The sequence below is a fragment of the Benincasa hispida genome, chromosome 6, assembly GCF_027475165.1.
Source record: "Benincasa hispida cultivar pf3 chromosome 6, pf3_genome.v1.1, whole genome shotgun sequence".
NCBI lineage: Eukaryota > Viridiplantae > Streptophyta > Magnoliopsida > Cucurbitales > Cucurbitaceae > Benincasa > Benincasa hispida.
In genome coordinates, this window is record NC_143483.1 from 17561559 (window position 1) to 17582585 (window position 21027).

The following is a 21027-nucleotide window of genomic DNA, read 5'->3' on the forward strand; positions in this document are numbered from 1 at the left end:
GATTTGTCACATAGTTAATAAACTATTTTGATTAAAATTAAAATTTAAAATTAAGAAGATAATTAAATCTTTATATTAAAATAACAAATACATTCTTTTGATTAAGTGTGCACTACAATTTTTTTTAAATAATAATTTTATTTAGATTAAAGTTAAAACTTAAGAAAATAATCCAATCATCTGCATCGACATATATATTTTTTCTTAAAAAGGAAAAGCACAAAATATTTTAGTATATATATTCTTTAAATTATATTTAATTTATATATTATTTTGTTAATATATTTTAAACTCAACCAGTAATAGTTAATATAAATTAATTGTTATTTCTCTTCACCTAACTTTCAAAATTTTGTATAAATGTTTTCCATGACTTACATAAAAAACAAAACTCTTTTATACATAAAATAAAGTTGTATTATTAATTTTTGTTAATTAATTATCTTATGAAACTTTACACAACACATACATTGCACATGATATCAACCTATAAAAAAAAGGGGAAAAAAGGTACTGCCTCAGGAGTTATATGCCAAGCCAACATATACAATATATTTAATATAACTATATATTTTTTTATATTTAATAAAAAACGATTCGTTTGGTAACCATTTTATTTTTTTGTTTTTGCTTTTTAAAATTAAATTTATGGATATTACTTTCACCTCTAAATTTCTTCATTCGTTATTTACTTTCAACCAATGGTTTAAAAAACCAAACTAAATTTTAAGAATTAACAAACGTAGCTTTTAAAAAGTTGTTTTGTTTTTGAAATTTGGCTAAGAATTCGACCATTGTATTAAATCATGATAAGAAATGTAGGTAATATAGACTTAATTTTAAAAAACAAAAACAAAAAAACAAAATGATTGTCAAACGGGATCTTAAATTTTAGATTTATTCTTCAAACTTTAAATTTGTTTTATATGGATTCTTTGTCAATTTTCCACTAAAATGAAAAAAAAAGTGTGAAGATCTTGTTAACCAGCTACCATTTCAAACTATCCATTAACGAGGAATGCTAACCATCAATGTTAAAGTATAAGTCAATTAATATAATATATATATGTTAACAATTAAAAAATTTGTGATTTAATAATTTCAAATTCTAGGATTTTAAAAACGTATTTGAAATATATTTTTAAATATTTAATTAAAAAAAATAAGTCATTTTAGAATAAATTGAATGATCTTTTCAAATATATTTTATTATATTTTTATTAAAAATATTTAAATAAAAATGATTTTTTTCAAGTCAATTCAAAACTGTCCTAAATATTTATATATCGAAAAGAAATCTAATTGCAAATTTTGGTATTTTAAAGACAAAATTTTTAATTTTTAATTCTTTTTGGAAAATCTCAACAAGCATAGTTCAACTACATAATTTTTTTTTTTAAATAATAATTTCCATTAATTCCGGAGATAACTTATTTCCAACTATCATTATATTCCAGCTGTTTTTTCCACTTTTTCCAAAAATGAAAAAAAAAACTGTTTTCTATTTCTATTTCTATTTCTATTTCTATTTGTCTTTCTACTGTTGAGGGCCCCCTGTTGGGAATTTTGAAATTATGATGAGGGTATTTTCGTCAACAAAAGATTTTAGACATGCTATATAACAATCCCCAAACCCTATTACTAACCCCTCCAATCTAGTTTTCATTCCCCATCTCTCGCCGCAAGGGTTTAAGAGCACTCTCTCTTCAGGTTCGGATTTCTCCCATCTTCTTCAATCCTCAGGTTCTTCATTTTATTATCTTGTTTGTACTTGATAATCTCTGTTGATTTCTAGAGTTGTTCTTGTTCTTCTCGTGTAGATCGTAATATGAAATCTAGCTTGGTTTTAGATTTTGTGTTACTTCTGTATTAAAGAGCTTTTTATTATCTCTTATTTTGTATTCTTCAACTGATGCATATTCGTTGTGATCGTTTTGTTTTGAATCAAATTTTAGGTTTTTCTATTTTCCAATCTATGGAGACGTGTGTTATTGCTCATCAAATCTTGTAGATCTGCGTTTAATCTAGTTTGGCCGATTGGATTGGTCATAATTCTTTTTTTTTTTTTTTTAAATTCATTTTCTCTGTTCTAGTTCTGAGAAATTTTCTTTGATAATTATCGAGTTGTCCAGTGAAAAGGTTGAGATTGTGGTGGGTGTTTTAAATTTATAATTAAGATATGTGAATTTCAGAAATCTAGGGTCGTGGGTAAATTTTAATTATGAGTTTTTTTTTGGGCAACTCTTCTATTCCTTTATGGTATTTTCGTCTTCTTAATTTCTATCAACTTTTTATTGTTTCGCAGTTCTTTTACTTAAGATTCAAGCATGGGTAAGGAGAAGGTTCACATCAACATTGTGGTCATTGGCCATGTCGACTCTGGCAAGTCGACCACTACTGGGCATTTGATTTACAAGCTTGGAGGTATTGACAAGCGTGTTATTGAGAGGTTCGAGAAGGAAGCTGCTGAGATGAACAAGAGATCGTTCAAGTATGCCTGGGTGTTGGACAAGCTTAAGGCTGAACGTGAGCGTGGTATCACAATTGACATTGCCCTGTGGAAGTTTGAGACCACCAAGTACTACTGCACTGTTATTGATGCTCCTGGCCATCGTGATTTCATCAAGAACATGATTACTGGTACTTCCCAGGCTGACTGCGCTGTTCTTATCATTGACTCCACTACCGGAGGTTTTGAAGCTGGTATTTCTAAGGATGGGCAGACCCGTGAACACGCACTTCTTGCCTTTACTCTTGGTGTCAAGCAAATGATTTGCTGCTGCAACAAGGTAATGTTTATAGTCAATCCCGATTGTTTAGTGTTCTGCCCTTTTGTGTTCTATTAGGAGTAACTTTGCTGACTCAGTTCTTTCTGTGACAGATGGATGCTACAACTCCCAAGTACTCAAAAGCCAGGTACGATGAAATTGTGAAGGAAGTTTCTTCCTACCTCAAGAAGGTTGGCTACAACCCAGACAAAATTCCCTTTGTCCCCATCTCTGGATTTGAAGGTGACAACATGATTGAAAGATCCACAAACCTCGACTGGTACAAGGGACCAACCCTTCTTGAGGCCCTCGACATGATCCAAGAGCCTAAGAGACCATCCGACAAACCCCTTCGTCTTCCCCTTCAGGACGTCTACAAGATTGGTGGTATTGGAACTGTTCCAGTGGGTCGTGTTGAAACCGGTATTATAAAACCCGGTATGGTGGTAACCTTTGCCCCAACTGGACTGACTACTGAAGTGAAGTCTGTGGAGATGCACCATGAAGCTCTCCAAGAAGCTCTCCCTGGTGACAATGTGGGGTTCAACGTGAAGAATGTTGCCGTGAAGGATCTCAAGCGTGGTTATGTTGCTTCAAATTCCAAGGATGATCCCGCCAAGGAAGCTGCCAATTTCACTTCCCAAGTTATCATCATGAACCATCCAGGGCAGATTGGAAATGGTTATGCCCCTGTCCTTGACTGCCACACCTCTCACATTGCAGTCAAATTTGCCGAGATTTTAACCAAGATCGACAGACGCTCTGGTAAAGAACTCGAGAAAGAGCCCAAGTTCTTGAAAAACGGCGATGCTGGATTTGTTAAGATGATCCCCACCAAGCCCATGGTGGTGGAAACATTCTCCGAGTATCCCCCACTTGGACGATTTGCAGTGAGGGACATGCGTCAAACTGTGGCTGTTGGTGTGATCAAGGCTGTCGATAAGAAGGATGCAACCAGCGCCAAGGTCACCAAATCTGCAGCCAAGAAATCAGGCAAGTGAATGGTGCGAGTAGCCGTTGGCTGCCAACGGCTTGATGTCAGCCGCAATGATTACAGGAATCTTATTAATGTGTTCTGTGGTTGGGTAATGTTCTGTTTCTGTTTCGTTGGTCATGTCTTCAAGTTTCCATTATCGTCGAATAGCAGATTTTCGCAGAATTGGGTGCTTGATAGACGGTGGCAAGGCTTCCTTTCTATCTTTGAAAGTTGTGTAATGCGTGTTTTTATTTCAAACTACATTTTCTGGCACTGAGTTTTTGTTTCTATTTCTTGCTTAATGGATCGTTTTCAGTTTCAGTGCATTATTATTTTTCAAGTCCTTCCTTTACTGCCTTATTAAAATTTTACACACAGATATTATGTTTGAATACACATTTTCATATTTAACTTGAATCCAAATGAAATATATAGAGATGTTTGGAGATCACTTGATTGATTATTTTAGTCAGTGTTATAAGTTTTTGAGTTTATTATTGGAGCGAGCTTTACTCGAAATTTGGGGCTCGAACACCCGAGTGGCTACCTGATTGCGGGGTTATGCTGCCTGATAGTTTGTCTATACAACAAATTTTCTACACTTCTGTTTGAGTTTCTGATTCTTTGGGTGGGTGGGATATTATTCTAATGTGGTCCATTGAACATGTCATTTCTGTATACATTATTTTATTTTGTTGAGTACCTCTATTTGTGGGGAATTGTTTTAGTTGCGTGTTTCATGCAGGCCTCAGCTTTAGTTGCTATAATTTTTAGGGGTGGTCATTCCAAAATTGAACCTTTTTAAAAATTAAATTTAGCTGAAAATTCAGTGTAACTAAAATGAGGTCCGGTTCGGTTTGAAGAAAATCTGAAATTGAATTGTTTGTTTGGTTTCAATTTTGAAAATTAGATTGGAAACCTATCGGAATTGTTTCTAACAAAGAAAAGAGCAAAACCAAATCAAAGCTGTTTTTTATATACTTAAATTGAGCCAAACAATTATCTTTCAAAGTTAAAATTCATCCATACTTATTATAAGGAAACAGAAAGTTGTTACTATTTGTTGAAATAATAAATAATATGAAAAAAATTGTTTTTTAGTTTACCTATTTTGTAACCTCCATACAAACGTATCTCTTATATATAAATCAGATTTTGAAGGAAAAATAGAGATGACACAAGAAATTTGAGAAATTTGAAACATCTTAAAAAATCTCTTAAATAAAAGAAGAAACCCATACCTTTGATCGTAGATGTAGGTCTATTAGATCTTCTCTCTTCATCTCATAAGTTGCATGTTCATTTTCTTCCGAAAATTTCTTCTTCAATCTATATGAAATGACCAAGTACAAGAGAGAAGTTAGAGAACTTTAAGATCCTATGTGAGAGAATGAAATTGACAAAATGAGGAGATAAGGCTGATTACTTGAAATTTTTACTCAATTTGTTGTTCTCTGTTACATGGTTGAAGGTAAATCACATATGAAAATTTATTGTCTTTGTTTCTAGGCCAAATTGGACTAAAGAAAATCCTATTAAAGAAGGTCTATTTGTTTTAACATGTCAAGAACATCAAGAAAGTCAGAAATAACAGTAGCTCGATATGAGGTAGAGAAATTCACATAAGGCTTTAAGGGCTCTTGATGATCCCAAATCCTTGCCTGAAACTCTCACTGAATCAGAAAGACAGAATATGGAGCAAGTGGCTCATGGAGCACTGATCTTAAATATTTTAGATAGTGTGCTAAGACAGGTCATCAACAAGAACACAACCTATGAGGTATGAGAGAAGCTAAAGAAGCTCTATATGAAGAAGGATGTGTCTAACAAGCCATATGTGAGGGAGAAATTGTTTTCCTTCAAAATGAGTTCTTCAAAGTCCTTATATGCGAATTTTGATGAGTTCAAGAAACTCACAAATGAGTTTGCTCAAACAGGGGACAAGTTGGGAGAAGACAATGAGGCAACAATTCTGATAAACTCTTTACATGAGAGTTATAAAGATGTGAAGGCAGAACTGAAATATGGAAGAGATTCAATTTCTGTCGATAATGTAATCACAACCTTGAGAAGTAAAGAGCTAGAGCTTAAAGTTGAATCTAAGGGCAGTGGTGATGCCGAATCACTATTTACAAAAGGAAAAATCTTTCTCAAGAAAGGGAAAATCTAACTTTCAAAAGGGTAATCGTGCACAGAGGGATAAATTTGTTATGAAATATTTCTTTTGCCATAAAGGACAGTTCAAAAGAGATTGTCCGGACAGAAAGAAGAAACCATACAGAAGGGATTTCAAAAGGCCAAAGGAACATGTGAGAGGAGATGTTTCTATTGGGGAGGATGAACTTGAATTCACAGAAATTCTTATGACCACTGAGGAAAAAGCAAATGGCCATGAATTTAAAGAAGACTAGGTGTTAAACTCAGGTTGTACCTATCACATGACATCATCAAAGGCATGGTTTGTCTCCTATAAATAATGAGATGGTAGATCAATATTCATAGGAGACAATCACGACTGTAAGGTGGTTGGAATAGGCTCAGTGGTGCTTAAACTAAAAAACAATAAAGACATACTCCTAAAAAAAGTAAGGCATGTTCCACAGCTTAGACGAAATCTGATTTCTATGGGAATGCTTGATGACCAAGGTTGTGTGTTTGTTGGAAAGAATGAAAGCCTAGAGATTTCAAAGGATAGAAGACCTATCTTTATTGGGGTAAAGTCTAATGGGTTGTACTTTGTGAGAATGTTTCATTACCAGCTCAAACACTTGTAGCACAGAAGTTTGATGAGGGTGAGATTGAGTTATGGCATAGAAGACTCTCACATATAAGTGAGAGGGGAATTCAAAAGTTACAGAAACAGGGGCTGATCAAGTCAAAGGGTACTAAGATGTTGAATTTCTGTGGACATTGTATCTATGGGAAGTCTAAGACACAGAAGTTTGTGAAGGGGACTCACAAAACCACTGATACTCTAAGCTACATACATACTGACCTGTGGGGACCTACAAAGATTCCTTCATGGAGTGGTTCAAGGTATTTTATTTCTCTAATAGATGATTACTCAAAGAAAGTTTGGGTGTTTTTGCTAAAATCCAAAGACCAAACATTTGACAAGTTTAAAAATTGGAAATCTATTGTTGAGAATCAATCTAGTTAGAAAGTAAAATACTTAAGGACGGACAATGGTTTAAAATTGGCAATGGCTTCAATAGATTTTGTGTTGAGAATGGAATTACAAGGCATAAAACAATAGCCTACATTCCACAGCAAAACAGAGTAGCTGAGAGGATGAATAGGACTATCCTAGAAATAGTAAGATGCATGATATCAGAAGCTAAAGTGGAAGAGTCTTTTTTAGCAGAGGCAGTGGCTACAACTTGTTTTACTATCAATAGGAGTCCTTGCACAACTATTGATTTTAAAACACCTGAGGAAGTTTGGTCAGGGAATCCTCCTAACCTCTCTTTCTTAAAACCTTTTGGCTGTGTAGGATATATTTATGTCAAACAGGGGAAAGTTCAACCTAGAGCTATGAAGTATATGTTCATTGGCTAGGAACTAAAGGGTTCAAGTTGTGGGATTTCAGATCTAATTGAAGCATAATCAATAGAGATGTTGTATTCAGGGAAGAAGTACTCTATATAGACTCTAAAGATTCTAAACCAGCTAAAGTTGGTCATGGAACAGTGACTCAAGACCACTCCGAGATGGAATTCTCTACTGTTTCTTAAACTCCTTTCAATCCTATTCAAACTGATCACCCTGAATCTGTCTGAAGAAGAACAGATTGGGACAAAGGCAGAAACCCAAGTAGAATCCCAAGAATCTCAATCTCAGAACTTAACAGACTACACTCTAACAAAAGATAGAACTAGAAGGGAAAGAAGGTCATCACAAAGGTATAAAGAGGATGATTATATTGTTTTTGCTAACCTTTATGATGACCTAAATGATGATGAATCTAAAATCTATGAAGAAGTAGTTAACAACAAGGAAAGAAAACAGTGAGTGAAGAAAATGAACAACGAAATGAGCTCCTTGTATAAAAATGAGACATGGATTTTGACTACTTTACCTTATAAACAAAAAGTTGTGTCCTGCAAGTAGTTATTTAAGAAAAAAGATGAGGAAGGCAGATGAAGGTGGAATGAGATACAAGGCTAAACTAGTAGCTAGGGGGTACACTCAAAGAGAAGGACTAGACTACAATGACATCTTCTCCGCTGTGGTGAAACATACTTCTATAAGAGTGCTCCTAGCTATTGTAGCTTGCAGAAACTTAGAGCTAGAACAGCTAGATGTGACCACAACTTTCCTACATAGAAAGCTAGAAGAAACTATCTATATGTCTCAGCCTGAAGGTTACAAGAAAAAGAGGTCAGAAGATCTAGTTTGTTTGCTAAAGAAGTCCCTATATGGGCTTAACAATCTCTAAGGTGCTGGTATAAGTGTTTTGATGAGTTTATCTCAAGCCTACAGTTCAGAAGAAGCATCTATGATTCTTGTCTACATGAGAAAGTGTGAGAATAAGGAAGAAGTCTATCTTCTACTATATGTAGATGATATGTTATTGGGAGGAAGTAATATGGGTGAATTAAATGAAATTAAAGCTCAAACAAGCAAGGAATTTGATATAAAAGACCTAAGGACTGCAAGGAAAATTCTAGGGATGGAAATCTACAAAAACAGAAATAAGGGAGAGTTGTTCCTATGTTAGTCAGACTCTGCGACTAAAGTATTAAAGAGGTTCAACATGGTAAATGCCAAGGCTGTGTGCACCCCTCTAGCTCATTATTTTAAATTATCTGTCATAAACTCTCCATCCATTGAAGAACAGAAGAAAGTAATGGAGAGAATCCCCTATTCAAGTGCCACAAGTAGCCTAATGTACTTGATGTTGTGCACAAGACCTGATTTAGCTCACTGTTCTAGCTTAGTAGGGAAGGCTCATTGGGAGGCAACAAAATGGGTATTTTGATACCTTGTGGACACTCAAAAGAAGGGCCTCTTATATAGACACCCTGATTCAACTAGCCTAAGTCTAATGGGCTACACTGACTCAGACTTTGTTGGTGATCTAGAAAAAAGAAGGTCACTCACAGGGTATGTTTTTCCATTTGGAGATAATACTATCAACTGGAAATCTAATCTATAGTTCATTGTAGCTCTATCTACAATAGAGGTAGAATTTATTGCATTAACAGAGATTGTGAAATAAGCTAAATGGCTACAATGACTCCTATCAGACTTTGGGTTTAATCAGAAGACAATAAGTACTAGATGTAACAATCAGAGTCCTATTTTCCTAACTAAAAACCCCTAGTTTCATGACGGAACCAAATATGTGGATATACGAATGCATTTAATCAGAAATGAAATAGAAAAAGGTGAAATAAAAATTGAGAAAGTTTAGATAGAAGAAAACTTATCTAATTTTCTGACTAAAGCAGCGTCTCGTTCCAAGCTAGAATATTGTCTAGGTCTACTTAAAATAGTAGACCATCGAGCTGAAGGGTGAAGCTACAAAATAAAATCAAGGTATGAGTAATTTTTAGCTCAAGGTGGAGAGTTATAAAAGAAACTGAGGTAAATAATTATCTTTAAACTTCAAAGCTGAAGTTATAATTCATCTATACTTATTATAAAAAAACATAAAATTGTTACTATTTGTTGAAACAATAAATAATCTGAAAAAGTTTTTTTAGCTTACCTATTTTGTAACCTCCTTACAAACATATATGTGTTTATAAAACAGATCTGGAAGGAATAATAGAGATGACATAAGAAATCTGAAAAGATCTTAAACACTTTAAAAAATCTCTTGAATAAAAGAAGAAACTCATACGTCATACCTTTGAAAGTGGACATATTAGACCGAACTGCTATAATCTTTGTGCAAATCTTCTTCTCTCTTCATCTCATAAGTTGCATGTTCATTTTCTTCAAAAAATTTATTCTTTGATTTACATAAAATGACCAAGAACAAGAGAGAGAAGTTAGAGAGCTTTAGAATCTTAAGTGAGAGAATGAAATTGACAGAATGAGGAAATAAAGCTGACCATCTGAAATTTTTACTCAATTTGTTTTTCTCTGCCACATGGCTGAAGGTGAATCACATATGAAAATTTCTTGTCTTTGTTTCTGGGCCAGATAAAGTGGTACTATTCTTGGGGTTCTATAAAGAAAGGAAATCCTATTAAAAAAAGTCAATTTGTTGTTTTAACATATACATATTTGGAAAAGAGCAAAACTGAATTATAATCGAACCAAATCGTAATTTTTTTAGTTGAAAAATATATACATATTTTTTTAAATTTCAAAATCGAATTAAAAACTTATGTGATTCGATTCGGTTTTCTATAATTTTTTTTTTTTTTTGGGTTTGTTTAGGTTTGACCATGAAATTGTTCACCCCCAATAAATTTCTATATGGTGATTTGTATTTAAGTGGATTTCTTCTGTTTATCTTATTTTCAAATTAGTTATTAATAAGGGGAACTAATAGTCTTATACTTGATAATATTTTTTTAAAAAATCATATTACTCCAAACAAATTTGAATTTATATATATATTTTTAGAACTTTTTCTTTTGAAGTTTTTAAATTATTTTTTTTATCTGTTAGTTTAAATATAGTAAGAGAACAATGTAGTTCCATTTATAATAAGAAAACTTTAAAATAAAATGTTAATCACTTTTATTAAAAATAAAAATCTATTTCTAATATATTTATAGCTACTTTTTAACTTTTTTTTTTATATAAAAAACTATTATTTTATTTTTCTTTTTTAAAAAAACTATTAAATGTAAATCTTAATCCCACACCAAGGATAAAACAAGAACACAATTTAAGTTAGATGATAAAAAAAATAAAAAGGGTTGAAAAGGATAACATACCTTAAACATAGGAAATACTGAAGTAGAAAAATTGTAGGCTATGCTTAGAAGTTGAAAAAAAAAAAAAAAAAAACAACGTAAAGAATTAAAAAAATACACATAAATGAAGGAACTAAAAATATACGCTACAAAAAAAATCATAAAAAATTAGGCAAAACTAGTTAACAAAATTAAAAAAAAAAAAAAGAAGAAGAAGAAGAAGAGGAGGATATGCTTAACGAAAATTGAAGGTTTAACTTAACCGTTTATAGAGAAAAATTGTGTTTGAAATTTACTAATTTAATTTTACAAAAATAATTTAGATAGTTAGATTTTCTTTTTTAAAAAAAATTCCACAATGTGAGGTAGATATTAATTAGAGATGAAATGTAATTTTTTAACATGAAGAAATTATTGATTAGAGATGAAATTTGATTTTTAAAATTATTTTTTCTTTTATGCGCGATTCTCAAAAAACAGTGATAATATTTGATGTGTGAATGTAAAAAATAGTATCAAACTTTTTAAAACTTTTTTTTCCGTGATTCTAACAAAAAAATTTTAGTATCAATTTTTTTAACTAAATTATAAAAGTTTAATAATACAAGAGGTTGAAAAAAAAATTAGAAACTCAAACTAATGAATGTGAAGATTAAAAAATAAATCTAAAATTAATTATAAAAAGACCATAAAAATCGAAATTTTAAAATCAAATATAAATACAGCTCATGCAAATGATTTAATCACTACACTAAAATTAAATTAAGGAAAAATCTTTTGATTGCTTAATGGGTGGTTGATAAAAAATTGACGTGAAAAAAAAATCTAGAAGTGATTAAAAAGCAATAATAATTCAGATTTTAAAATCAAAGATAAATTAAAGGCGGTTACAAATGATTTAATTTCTATGATGCAAATAAAATCTCTATATATCTATATATCTATACAATTTGAAAAGAAATATTTGTACATTACTATATGTGAAGTAAAATAAATATTTGAATATAAAAGAATAATATGTAATTGTTTACTCAAGAGATCGATAGATTTCTTTTTTCGAATCTATAGCTGTCACCCAATTAGTTAAAATCATGAAGAGATTTTCATTTAAAATTTAAAGTTATTCAAACAATGAAAGAAATTCGAGAGAACGGAGGAAGATTCATTTTTAAATTTTAAACCAACAAATATAATTCATAGTCTATTGTACAAAGAAAAACCTAATAACCTCTAATTAGATTTTCCTGTATAAATTAAAAATAATTATTTTTATTTTTATTTGGATGATTTGATATACCTTAATTTTGAACTTCTATTTGAACTAAAAGATATATTTTTAAAATATTGTGATCCTTTGCCCAAAAAAATCGTGATAGTCCCTCTACTTTAGAAAAGGGCTACTTGCAAAAAAGACAAATTAGATTACGAAAACTAAGCCCGTAGCACAAACGTTTGGGTTTTGCAAAAATAGCAGAAGTTAAGACCCAACCCACATCTAACAAAGTAAAATGTCCCAAACACCCTTAAGTTTCCTACTTTTAGAGTTTCATTTTACCATAGTGAATTTTACACTTATCATCTTCCCAACTTTCTACCATTTTGTCTTCTTTCCAAACTTACCGTTGATATAATATAATTAAAATATAATATTAATATATAGTTGATATACTTTGTAGTGATACACCAATTTATGTAGATGATACATTTGACTGACATATTATTGATAGGGGTGTACATGGTTCGGGTTGGAAGAATTTTGTGGACCAACCCAAAAATTCGGCCATTCATTTTTGAAGGGTCAACTCAACCCAATCCAACCCAAAATTTTTGGGTTGGGTCGGGTTGGGTCACCAGTTTTTTTTTTTTTTAATTTTTTTTTTGAATTTTGAATGTTTTTTCGTTACATTTTCTATTGAACAATTTGATTTTTGTGGGTCAATAAACCTTCATATTTACAAAAGTGAACTGATTCTAAATATATTACATCAATTAATAAAAATTTAATAATAAAAAACATGTAATCTATGCGACAGTTTAGCATTTACATTAAAATACAACCACCATAATATCAATATAAATTTTAAAAGAAACTTCCTCAAATAATTCAATTCAAATGTTCAAGTTCAAAGTCTTTACTCAAAATATTCAAAGTCTACATTCAAAATAGAAACAAAATGTCCAAGTTTAATAATAAGTATTGGCCTATTACATAACATTTCAAGTTCAATAATAACATTCAAAAGCTCCAAATTCAATAATAACATTCAAGAGCACCATAAGGCATATGAATGACTTGAGTGAGTTTCTTTTCATCCTTGGTCTTTTCACTTCTCAATGCCTGATCATTTATAGGTAATAATAATATTTGATCTTATGGTAGTAAAACTTACTATTAAAATCATCATTATGCTCCAAATCCAATTCCTTATTTCAAAAGGGGCTTTCTACAAAACAAATCATGCAAAATTAAATATATTAATTATTTAAACATAATACATGTTAAATATGTACAATAAACTTAAATATGTATAGTAAAAAATTCATTTAATACTCAATATTTTCAAGTAACTCTTCAAGTTGTGGATGGAGATCTAATAACACTGACCCGCCGCAAATCCAATTTTGTGTACATATCAAAGCCTCCACTATTTTTAGAGTAAAAAAACTTCGAAAGAAATCAAGAATCCTCCCTCCTCTACTAAACGCAGATTCAGAAGTTTTGTAGATATTGGAACTGCTAAAACATCTCGAACAATTTTTGATAAAATGGGATATTTGTAGCCATTCATTTTAAAAAAACTGACCCTGAAAGTGAGTAACCCGAGACCCGACCCGAATTTTAAAATTTTAAAATTTTTTATTCCAACCCAACCCTTACGGTTTGGGTTGGGTAGTCTGGGTTGGTCGAGTTATCGGATTTTTTGAACACTCCTAATTATTGATATACTTTATAATAATATACACGTTAATATTGTTGATACACTTTGACTAATGTATTATTGATATACTTTATAATGATGCACTCATATATACTACGAATACAATTGACTAACATACCCTGATATACTTTATAACGATATATATCTTTATATTGTTGATACATTTGCCTGATATATTACTGATATACTTGATAATGATGCACTTGTTTATATTATTGATAATTATACTTTTTATATTCTTTATAATGATACACTTGATATACAACTAGTTTCTCAAATTAACTTATGATATTTTATCAAACAAACTTCCACAATCACAATCCAATCACCAAAAAATTGCATGGAAAAAAGAGAGAGAGAAAAAAAGCTAAATAAACCAACCAAAAAAAAAAGAGAGAGAGAAATGTGTGTGAAAAAAAAAAAAAAGACTTGTATATTATTGATATACTTAAAAGTTGATTAATATGTGATATACTATTAACATTCTTTAAAGTTGATTGATATTTATTGATATACATTTGATGTTCTATTGATACACTTAAAAGTTCATTAATATGTAATATAGATTGCTGATGCACATAGAATGTTGATTGATGTCAGATATACTATTGATACACATGTCTTACTTCAAGTATTTTTACTAATTGAATATATGATACAATCATGTCATATGTTTGATATATTGGCGATATACTTAGAATATCATGCTTATAAAATGAAACACATGTTATACTTCAAAATAAGTTATTAATTGAATATTGATTATTGTTAGATATATCGTCGATACGACCATTCTTACTTTAGTTATTGATTGATGTTTGAAATGCTCATGTCATATATCTGATATACTACAAATACACTTTGAATATCATATTTATAAAATGAAACATGCATGATTTATCGATATACTCTATTTTATATATATTCATTACGTGACTGATACACTTTTACAGTTTGATACTCAATATATAAGCTTACTTATACACTTTGATATTGTTGTATACATGCATTAGCTTATTGATACAGGGTGGTTATAATACATGTAAAAGATTATTTTGTTAGTTTAGTTAGGATATTAATCATGGAAAATGTAATGAAAATAAAACTAAAAAAATAATGTTGTGTAGTGAGATCAAGTTGACACCTATGGCATCACTATCAATAGACTAAAGAACCCACTTATTCCTACTTTACTCCTTTTTTTCACTTTGAACATGCAGAAGCAAAAACACAATGAGGGAGATGAAATTTTGCCTCTTTCAAGCAATTTTAAAAATAAGAAAGAAGTAAAACACTAAATCTATAGTGGTTTAACATACCAGATGGCTACATCCACTCTCAAAAGCAGCCATGGAAGCTTTCAGTCAAGGTTATCTCAAGATTTTTCCTTTTCTTCGTCAAGAAATCGATCTCATGTTCACACTAGGTACGTGTTCGGTGAAAATTTAACTTTATTTTTAAAAGAAAAAAATAAAGGGAACCAACCTTTAGTTCCACATCGGTAGATTTTGAAAAGAGAGTCTCGTTTTAGTACTCCAACCTTGAACTATGGGTTTGGACCTCAAGAAGTACATATGTAAGGAGATAGATCAATGTGGGTTTGAGTACATAATTCATGAATGTGAGCCACTTTTTGACTTCAACTTTTTGTAATTGTAGGTGTGACAATCAGATAGTAAATAAATTTTCAGACAGAAGGTTTTTTTTTTTATATGTTTGAAAAAAAACAAAACCTAAGGACACGCGACCAATTTTCAATTTTTTTTTTTTGAAGTTGCAATTGTCCCTAATTTTTACATGAATGAATTATTTTTTTAATGATAAATTTTGGAATAAAATATTAGAGATAAATCTAAATCAAATAATAGAATAAAATATTAGAGATAACCAAATTTTAAACCAATAAGATGCATGTGAATTATATATATATATATATTTAAATCTACATGAATGAGACATTTTTTTAAGAATAAATTTTGAAATCAAATATTAGTGATAAATTTAATTTACAAGAATTATAAACTATTTTCTTAGTGATTTACATGTGAAATTACATTAAATAACCTTCTAGTAAATCACTAAAAGAGATAAAAGGAAAAATTAAATGTTTTTATCCATAATCCCTTTTAAATAATATATTGAAATCAAATATTAAAGATAAATTTAATTTACGTGAATTATAAACTATTTCTTTAATGATTTAAATGTGAAATTATATCATATAACTTTAAAATAAATTACTAAAAGAAATAAAAGAGAAAATCAAATGTAACTCTCCCTAACTCCTTTTAAAAAGTCCAGATAGATGTGTCATCGTTTTCTTATGGCGGTAACTTATAGTTTGAGTGAAATAATTTAATTCAATTATAGAAAAAATATATAATTTTGACGTTTTGATAATGTTTTATAATATGAATTTGTTAACATTTTGAATAGAAATGTGAGATTTGTCGCACATTTTAATTTAGTCATTATTTTAGCTCTCGATCTTTGTCGGTAATTTCAATATATTTTTACTTTATGTGTAGTTTTGAAATTTTTAGGTACATGAAATATTGCAATTTTAAAGAATACGAATAGGCTTGAAACCTATGACACTTTCAAAGCATTCTTACGACAATAGAAAGCATCTAAATTTATTTATTTATTTTTTTTAATAAAAATTTAGGAAATTAGCCTATTACATTAAATGTAATCCACAAATGTCTTAAAATTTATAGTAATATTTCATAATTAGGTTTTAACAACATTTTGATAGATTCTCTCTCATTTTTTGATTTCTTAATATTTTAAAATAAAAAATATATAATTTCCGAATTATAAATTATATAAAAATGATTTTTTGAAATATCATTAATTACATATCTCTCGTTAATAAAATTTTAAAATATTTAATTCTTTCTTTATTAGTATCATTTCTGAATTTTGACTTTGTTTTTGTAATTTATTAATTCATTTAATATGAGATATTTCAAATTAATGCTTTATTCATTTTAGGAGATTTCATTTATTTTATTCTATATTTCTAGTTGAATATCGATTACCTCTCCATTGAGATCTCAAGTATATGTCCATTATATCATGACTTTTTTTTTGTGTGTGTATTTACAAATATACTTGAAAATGTAAATATATATCAGATATATTATTAGGTATATAAAACAATGTAATGTACAAATTATCTTGTTTATGCACTTATCAAATGTATCATGGTTTATTCTTATAAATTTCAAATATATGGTGTTGTATTTTTGTTTTCTCATTCAAGAGTTGTTTCGGGCACTAAGTTGAGATATGATATCTAGAGTGTATATGTTTGTGTTTAGGGCACAAAGTTGTTTTGTGTGAATTTATGTATATGTGTTTGGGATGCTGAGTTAAGTTCATAGATAGCTGTGCAGTTTTTTTTTACATAAATAATCTATTTTTATGAGGATTCTTTTCGTTTGAAAACTTTTTTATTCAATAATACTATATACTACTTTTAAATAATCTATGGATTGTATTCCATTCTTTTTTAGTACTTGTGTATTGTTTGGAAGTTTTGGAAAATGGAGTTTAGGGTCTAATTTTGGATCATGCAATTAGAAAATTTTAATCTAAGCAATCATTTTACAAATTTTTGCATTTGAGTTCATAATTAAGTTGGAAAAAATTATATTGGATTCATTGATAAAAATAATTTTAAATTTATATTATAAGTGGAATATCTCAAAATATAATTATAATATAATGAACTTATTAATGGTCATGTTACATGGTCGACACAAAAATATGTAACAAATGGTCACATTCTCTGCCCACTTATGTGATATAAAAAGAAATTATGATATGAGCAAACAAATGGCTAGGTCCATATACACAAAAAAAAAAAAAAAAAAAAAACATAAACATCCATCTAAACTCTCGATTTGATAGATATGTTCAAAAAATCATTTCATTCAAATACTTTTGATCAAAAAAATGTTTAAAATAAAAATATTCATGTGTTTGACGACTCTTTCTCAAAATTGTTTTTATTTACAAGTTTGTTTCATTTGTTATATGCTGAAAGTGTTTTTATTAATGTAAAATTAATATAAAGACGACTATAAAATACTATAAACTAATAATTTAAAATAATGATCGTCAGAGTTACTGGAAGTGGTCGTCGGAGTTGGTCGTCGACGATCGTGTTCGGATGTGGATGGAGTTGGCAGTCATCAAAATTCAACGGAGGTAACCATCACCAAAATTTGGTGTAGGTGGTTGCCACTAGAAATCACCGGAGGTGGTGACGGGGATTGGTCAAAGGTGGTGGTTGGAATAGTAATGGAGGCATTAATGGTGACAAGGTTTGAGCATGTTGTTGCCAAGTTAGTGGACATGGGCATAAAATATCAGTGACATACAAAGTTAACCCCCCAAACACCGACATCATAACTCATCTCAACTCATCTTGGCTTCCCAAACACCCCCTCAAAGCTTCTTTCATTTACGCGACAACATAATTTGGATTTTTGGAGGAATTTTCTTTACTTTTGTAGAATTTGAAAAGAAAATCGTTTTGGGAAGTTCATAATTGCGAGAAACTTCTTTAACATGCTTCTTTTGGTTTTAATATTATTATATATATTTTTAAATAATCGAATGGTAAGGAGTGTTAAAAAGGTAACTTTAGCTGAAATATTTGTGTAAAGTAGTCACTCATTTGGTTGCTATTTATATATATAAAAAAGTTTAGATAATTGTGCAATTAGACCTATTTATTTAGATTATATATGTATAAAACCTTTTTATAATTGCTAGTTGACTGCACTTCCTTAATTGAAGTGATGTGGAATCTACATTTTTTTTCCAAAAATTATAAGTATGGTATACATAGGTTGGGTTGGATTGGGTTATGGAAGTTTTTTTTGGATCAACACGAAAATTCGGATGGTTCCTAAAAGACCTAAATATGGTTTTCAACCCAACCTAACCTTCAAAATTCAGGTTGCATTAGGTTAAACTATCAGGTTATTATTTTTGTTATTAATTTAAAATATTTAAATTTAGCTAAAACACATGCCTAATAACCAAAATCTCATAAAACTCAAAACTCAAATATCCATTATATATATTACAAACTTTAAATAAAGATAAACATTCCTAAAAGAAACACATTACAAAATTCATAAATTCATCACTTCCAAAATAAATATATTTTATTAATATACATATAATTCAAGTTGGGTTGGGTTGGGTTGGGTCAATCCGAAAAATAATTATTCAACCCAATAACCAACCTAACCCAACAAATATAGAATAAATTCAACTCAACCCAACCCAAAAATAAAACTAATCCAACCCAAATCCAAAATAAAAGGAATAATCAGTTATATAACAGTAATTACACTATCATTTGGAAAAATAGCAAAAGGCGTGATTCTTTTGAATTATAGCAAAACACACGAATGTCACGTGAATGCAATTTTCTAAAATCCTAAAATGCCTTCATCGTCCTTTTTAATTGTAGTGTGATTAATCCAACATCATTATTAATGAGACTGTAATTATTGTTCAACTATATATCTCAGTAGATTTTCAACGTCAAATAAGATATAATCAAATTCAAATGGATAATTTGTCATAAATCTTGTGATTTAATAGTTATTTTGAATCTTCAAATCAGGTTTAATAGTTGTTTTGAATTTTCGAATATTGTACATCAACTAATTTTCAAATCTTGTTTTGAAATTTAAAATATCATATTATATTAATTATCCTAATTGAGATTTGTTCTTTTTACTATACTTTCTATTAATATTAATCAAGATTCATGAGTTTTAAATTATTCTGAATGTTATATTTATTATTCTTTTGTTTCAAACATAAAATAGTATAATACAATATGTATCCCTAACTTTCTTCTGAACAATTAAGAGTTCTGTTCAATGGTAAGTGGGATGAAATTAACCACTTTCATGACTTCTGATTTATCGAAGTTTCTGTTACTTCGAATACGTCATTTTCAATTTTTTTTTATCTTTTTTTACTAATTTTATATTTTGTTTTCAATCGACGACAAGTCTACTTTGGAGATTTGACTTAATCGATCAAATCCATTGGTGCATAGATGAAAAAGGCTTGACTTAGTCGACCATCAACCAAGAGTTCAAATTGCAGTCTCTTATTTCCAAAGTGATTCCTATCAAGCCACCAAACATATGGACAATGTTCGTATTAACCAGTTTGCCTTGGGGTTTTAAACTCACCTCTTCAATCAAGGAAGGATGTACCATCGTCGAATATTATTTGTTTCTCTACTGTTCATGAGATCTCCATGATTGACATCAACACCACATCATAATTGGTTAGTAATTTCAATTGACGATTTTTAATTGGGATTTTCATACTCCAATCTAAATCGGTTTCTTTCTTCATGAATCTAATTATTTAGATAAAGTTTTTATCCGTCCAACCCTCACTTTCCAAACTGATATTTTGAGTCTATAACAAAAAAGAATATTGTTACATACTTTTGGGCAAGTTCAAAAGCGATTTAGATGGTTTGATTAATTGATTTTCAATTGTAGTGTATTTGTTGCGTAGTTTGGAGACTAATTACTGTGTATTTGTAGATCACGTAAATATCTCATCAGAAGTATTGCCAAAAACTTTCAAAAGATCTTTTATGACTACAAAAACCCTCATTCGAATTACAGTATAACTATTTTTTTTCCTTTGCACGTTTCTTTTATCATACATATTTATTTTCTCCTAAAATATCTTCTCTGTTTTAAATCATCAAATCATATTGTTATTTTTTTTTTCAAATATCAAAACTAAACCAATTTTTTCCAAGTAGTATTTTTTTTTTAATTTCTTTTGATTTTTTAAATATTTTCTCAACTAATTTATGTTTTCACATTTTGGTTCTTTTTTTAATTAGTTTGAAAGTTTTATTCAATAAAATATCAGATTTTTTTAATTAGTTCGAAAAATTTAGAGCAAAGAATGAAGACATACCAATCGCATTTAGATTAGTAAGGTGGAGAAAATTATGGTTGCAATGATAGATTCAGAGACTGATTCTATTCATGACAACACTATTGTTTGGAGTTGAGGTTGGCGACGGAGCCTATGTCATGCAAGTTGAGATAGAAGAAGACGGAATTGGAGTGATCACTAGTGGCTCCGAAGAAGCAATAAATGAAGAAGGTGGAGAAGAAGTCGAAGTAGAAGCTGATTGTGTAGTATTGGTGGAAGGGGAGGGAGCCACGTCCAACGGAGCAAGGGATGAAGATAGAATTCAAGTCGGATATGTCACACTGTTGGTGGAGGAGCCGATTTCTGAGAAGAAAATGGCGGCAACTTGGTTGAAAAAGAAGTCGGTGCGGTGCTTAGAGCATGACCAACTGATAGTCTCTAGATGTTTGTTTTAATTACAGTGTAATTATGAATATTTCTTAATAAGTCAATTGCAATCTCATTTGTTTGGTTAG

General features: G+C 29.9%; 1 protein-coding gene across 2 annotated transcripts; it reads left to right on the forward strand.

Annotated features, from left to right (window-relative positions):
- Positions 1 to 1547: 1547 nt before the first annotated feature.
- On the forward strand, positions 1548 to 4070 carry LOC120079722 (elongation factor 1-alpha-like). Of its 2 annotated transcripts, none has more exons than XM_039034056.2 (3): positions 1548 to 1710; positions 2306 to 2789; positions 2882 to 4070. In XM_039034056.2, exons 2-3 carry the CDS (start codon positions 2328 to 2330, stop codon positions 3767 to 3769), a joined length of 1350 nt encoding a protein of 449 aa, XP_038889984.1. In that variant the 5' UTR covers positions 1548 to 1710; positions 2306 to 2327; the 3' UTR covers positions 3770 to 4070. The 2 variants fall into 2 exon arrangements, with proteins under 2 accessions (XP_038889984.1, XP_038889985.1); XM_039034057.2 differs by having other exon boundaries at positions 1642 to 1743.
- Positions 4071 to 21027: the final 16957 nt, after the last annotated feature.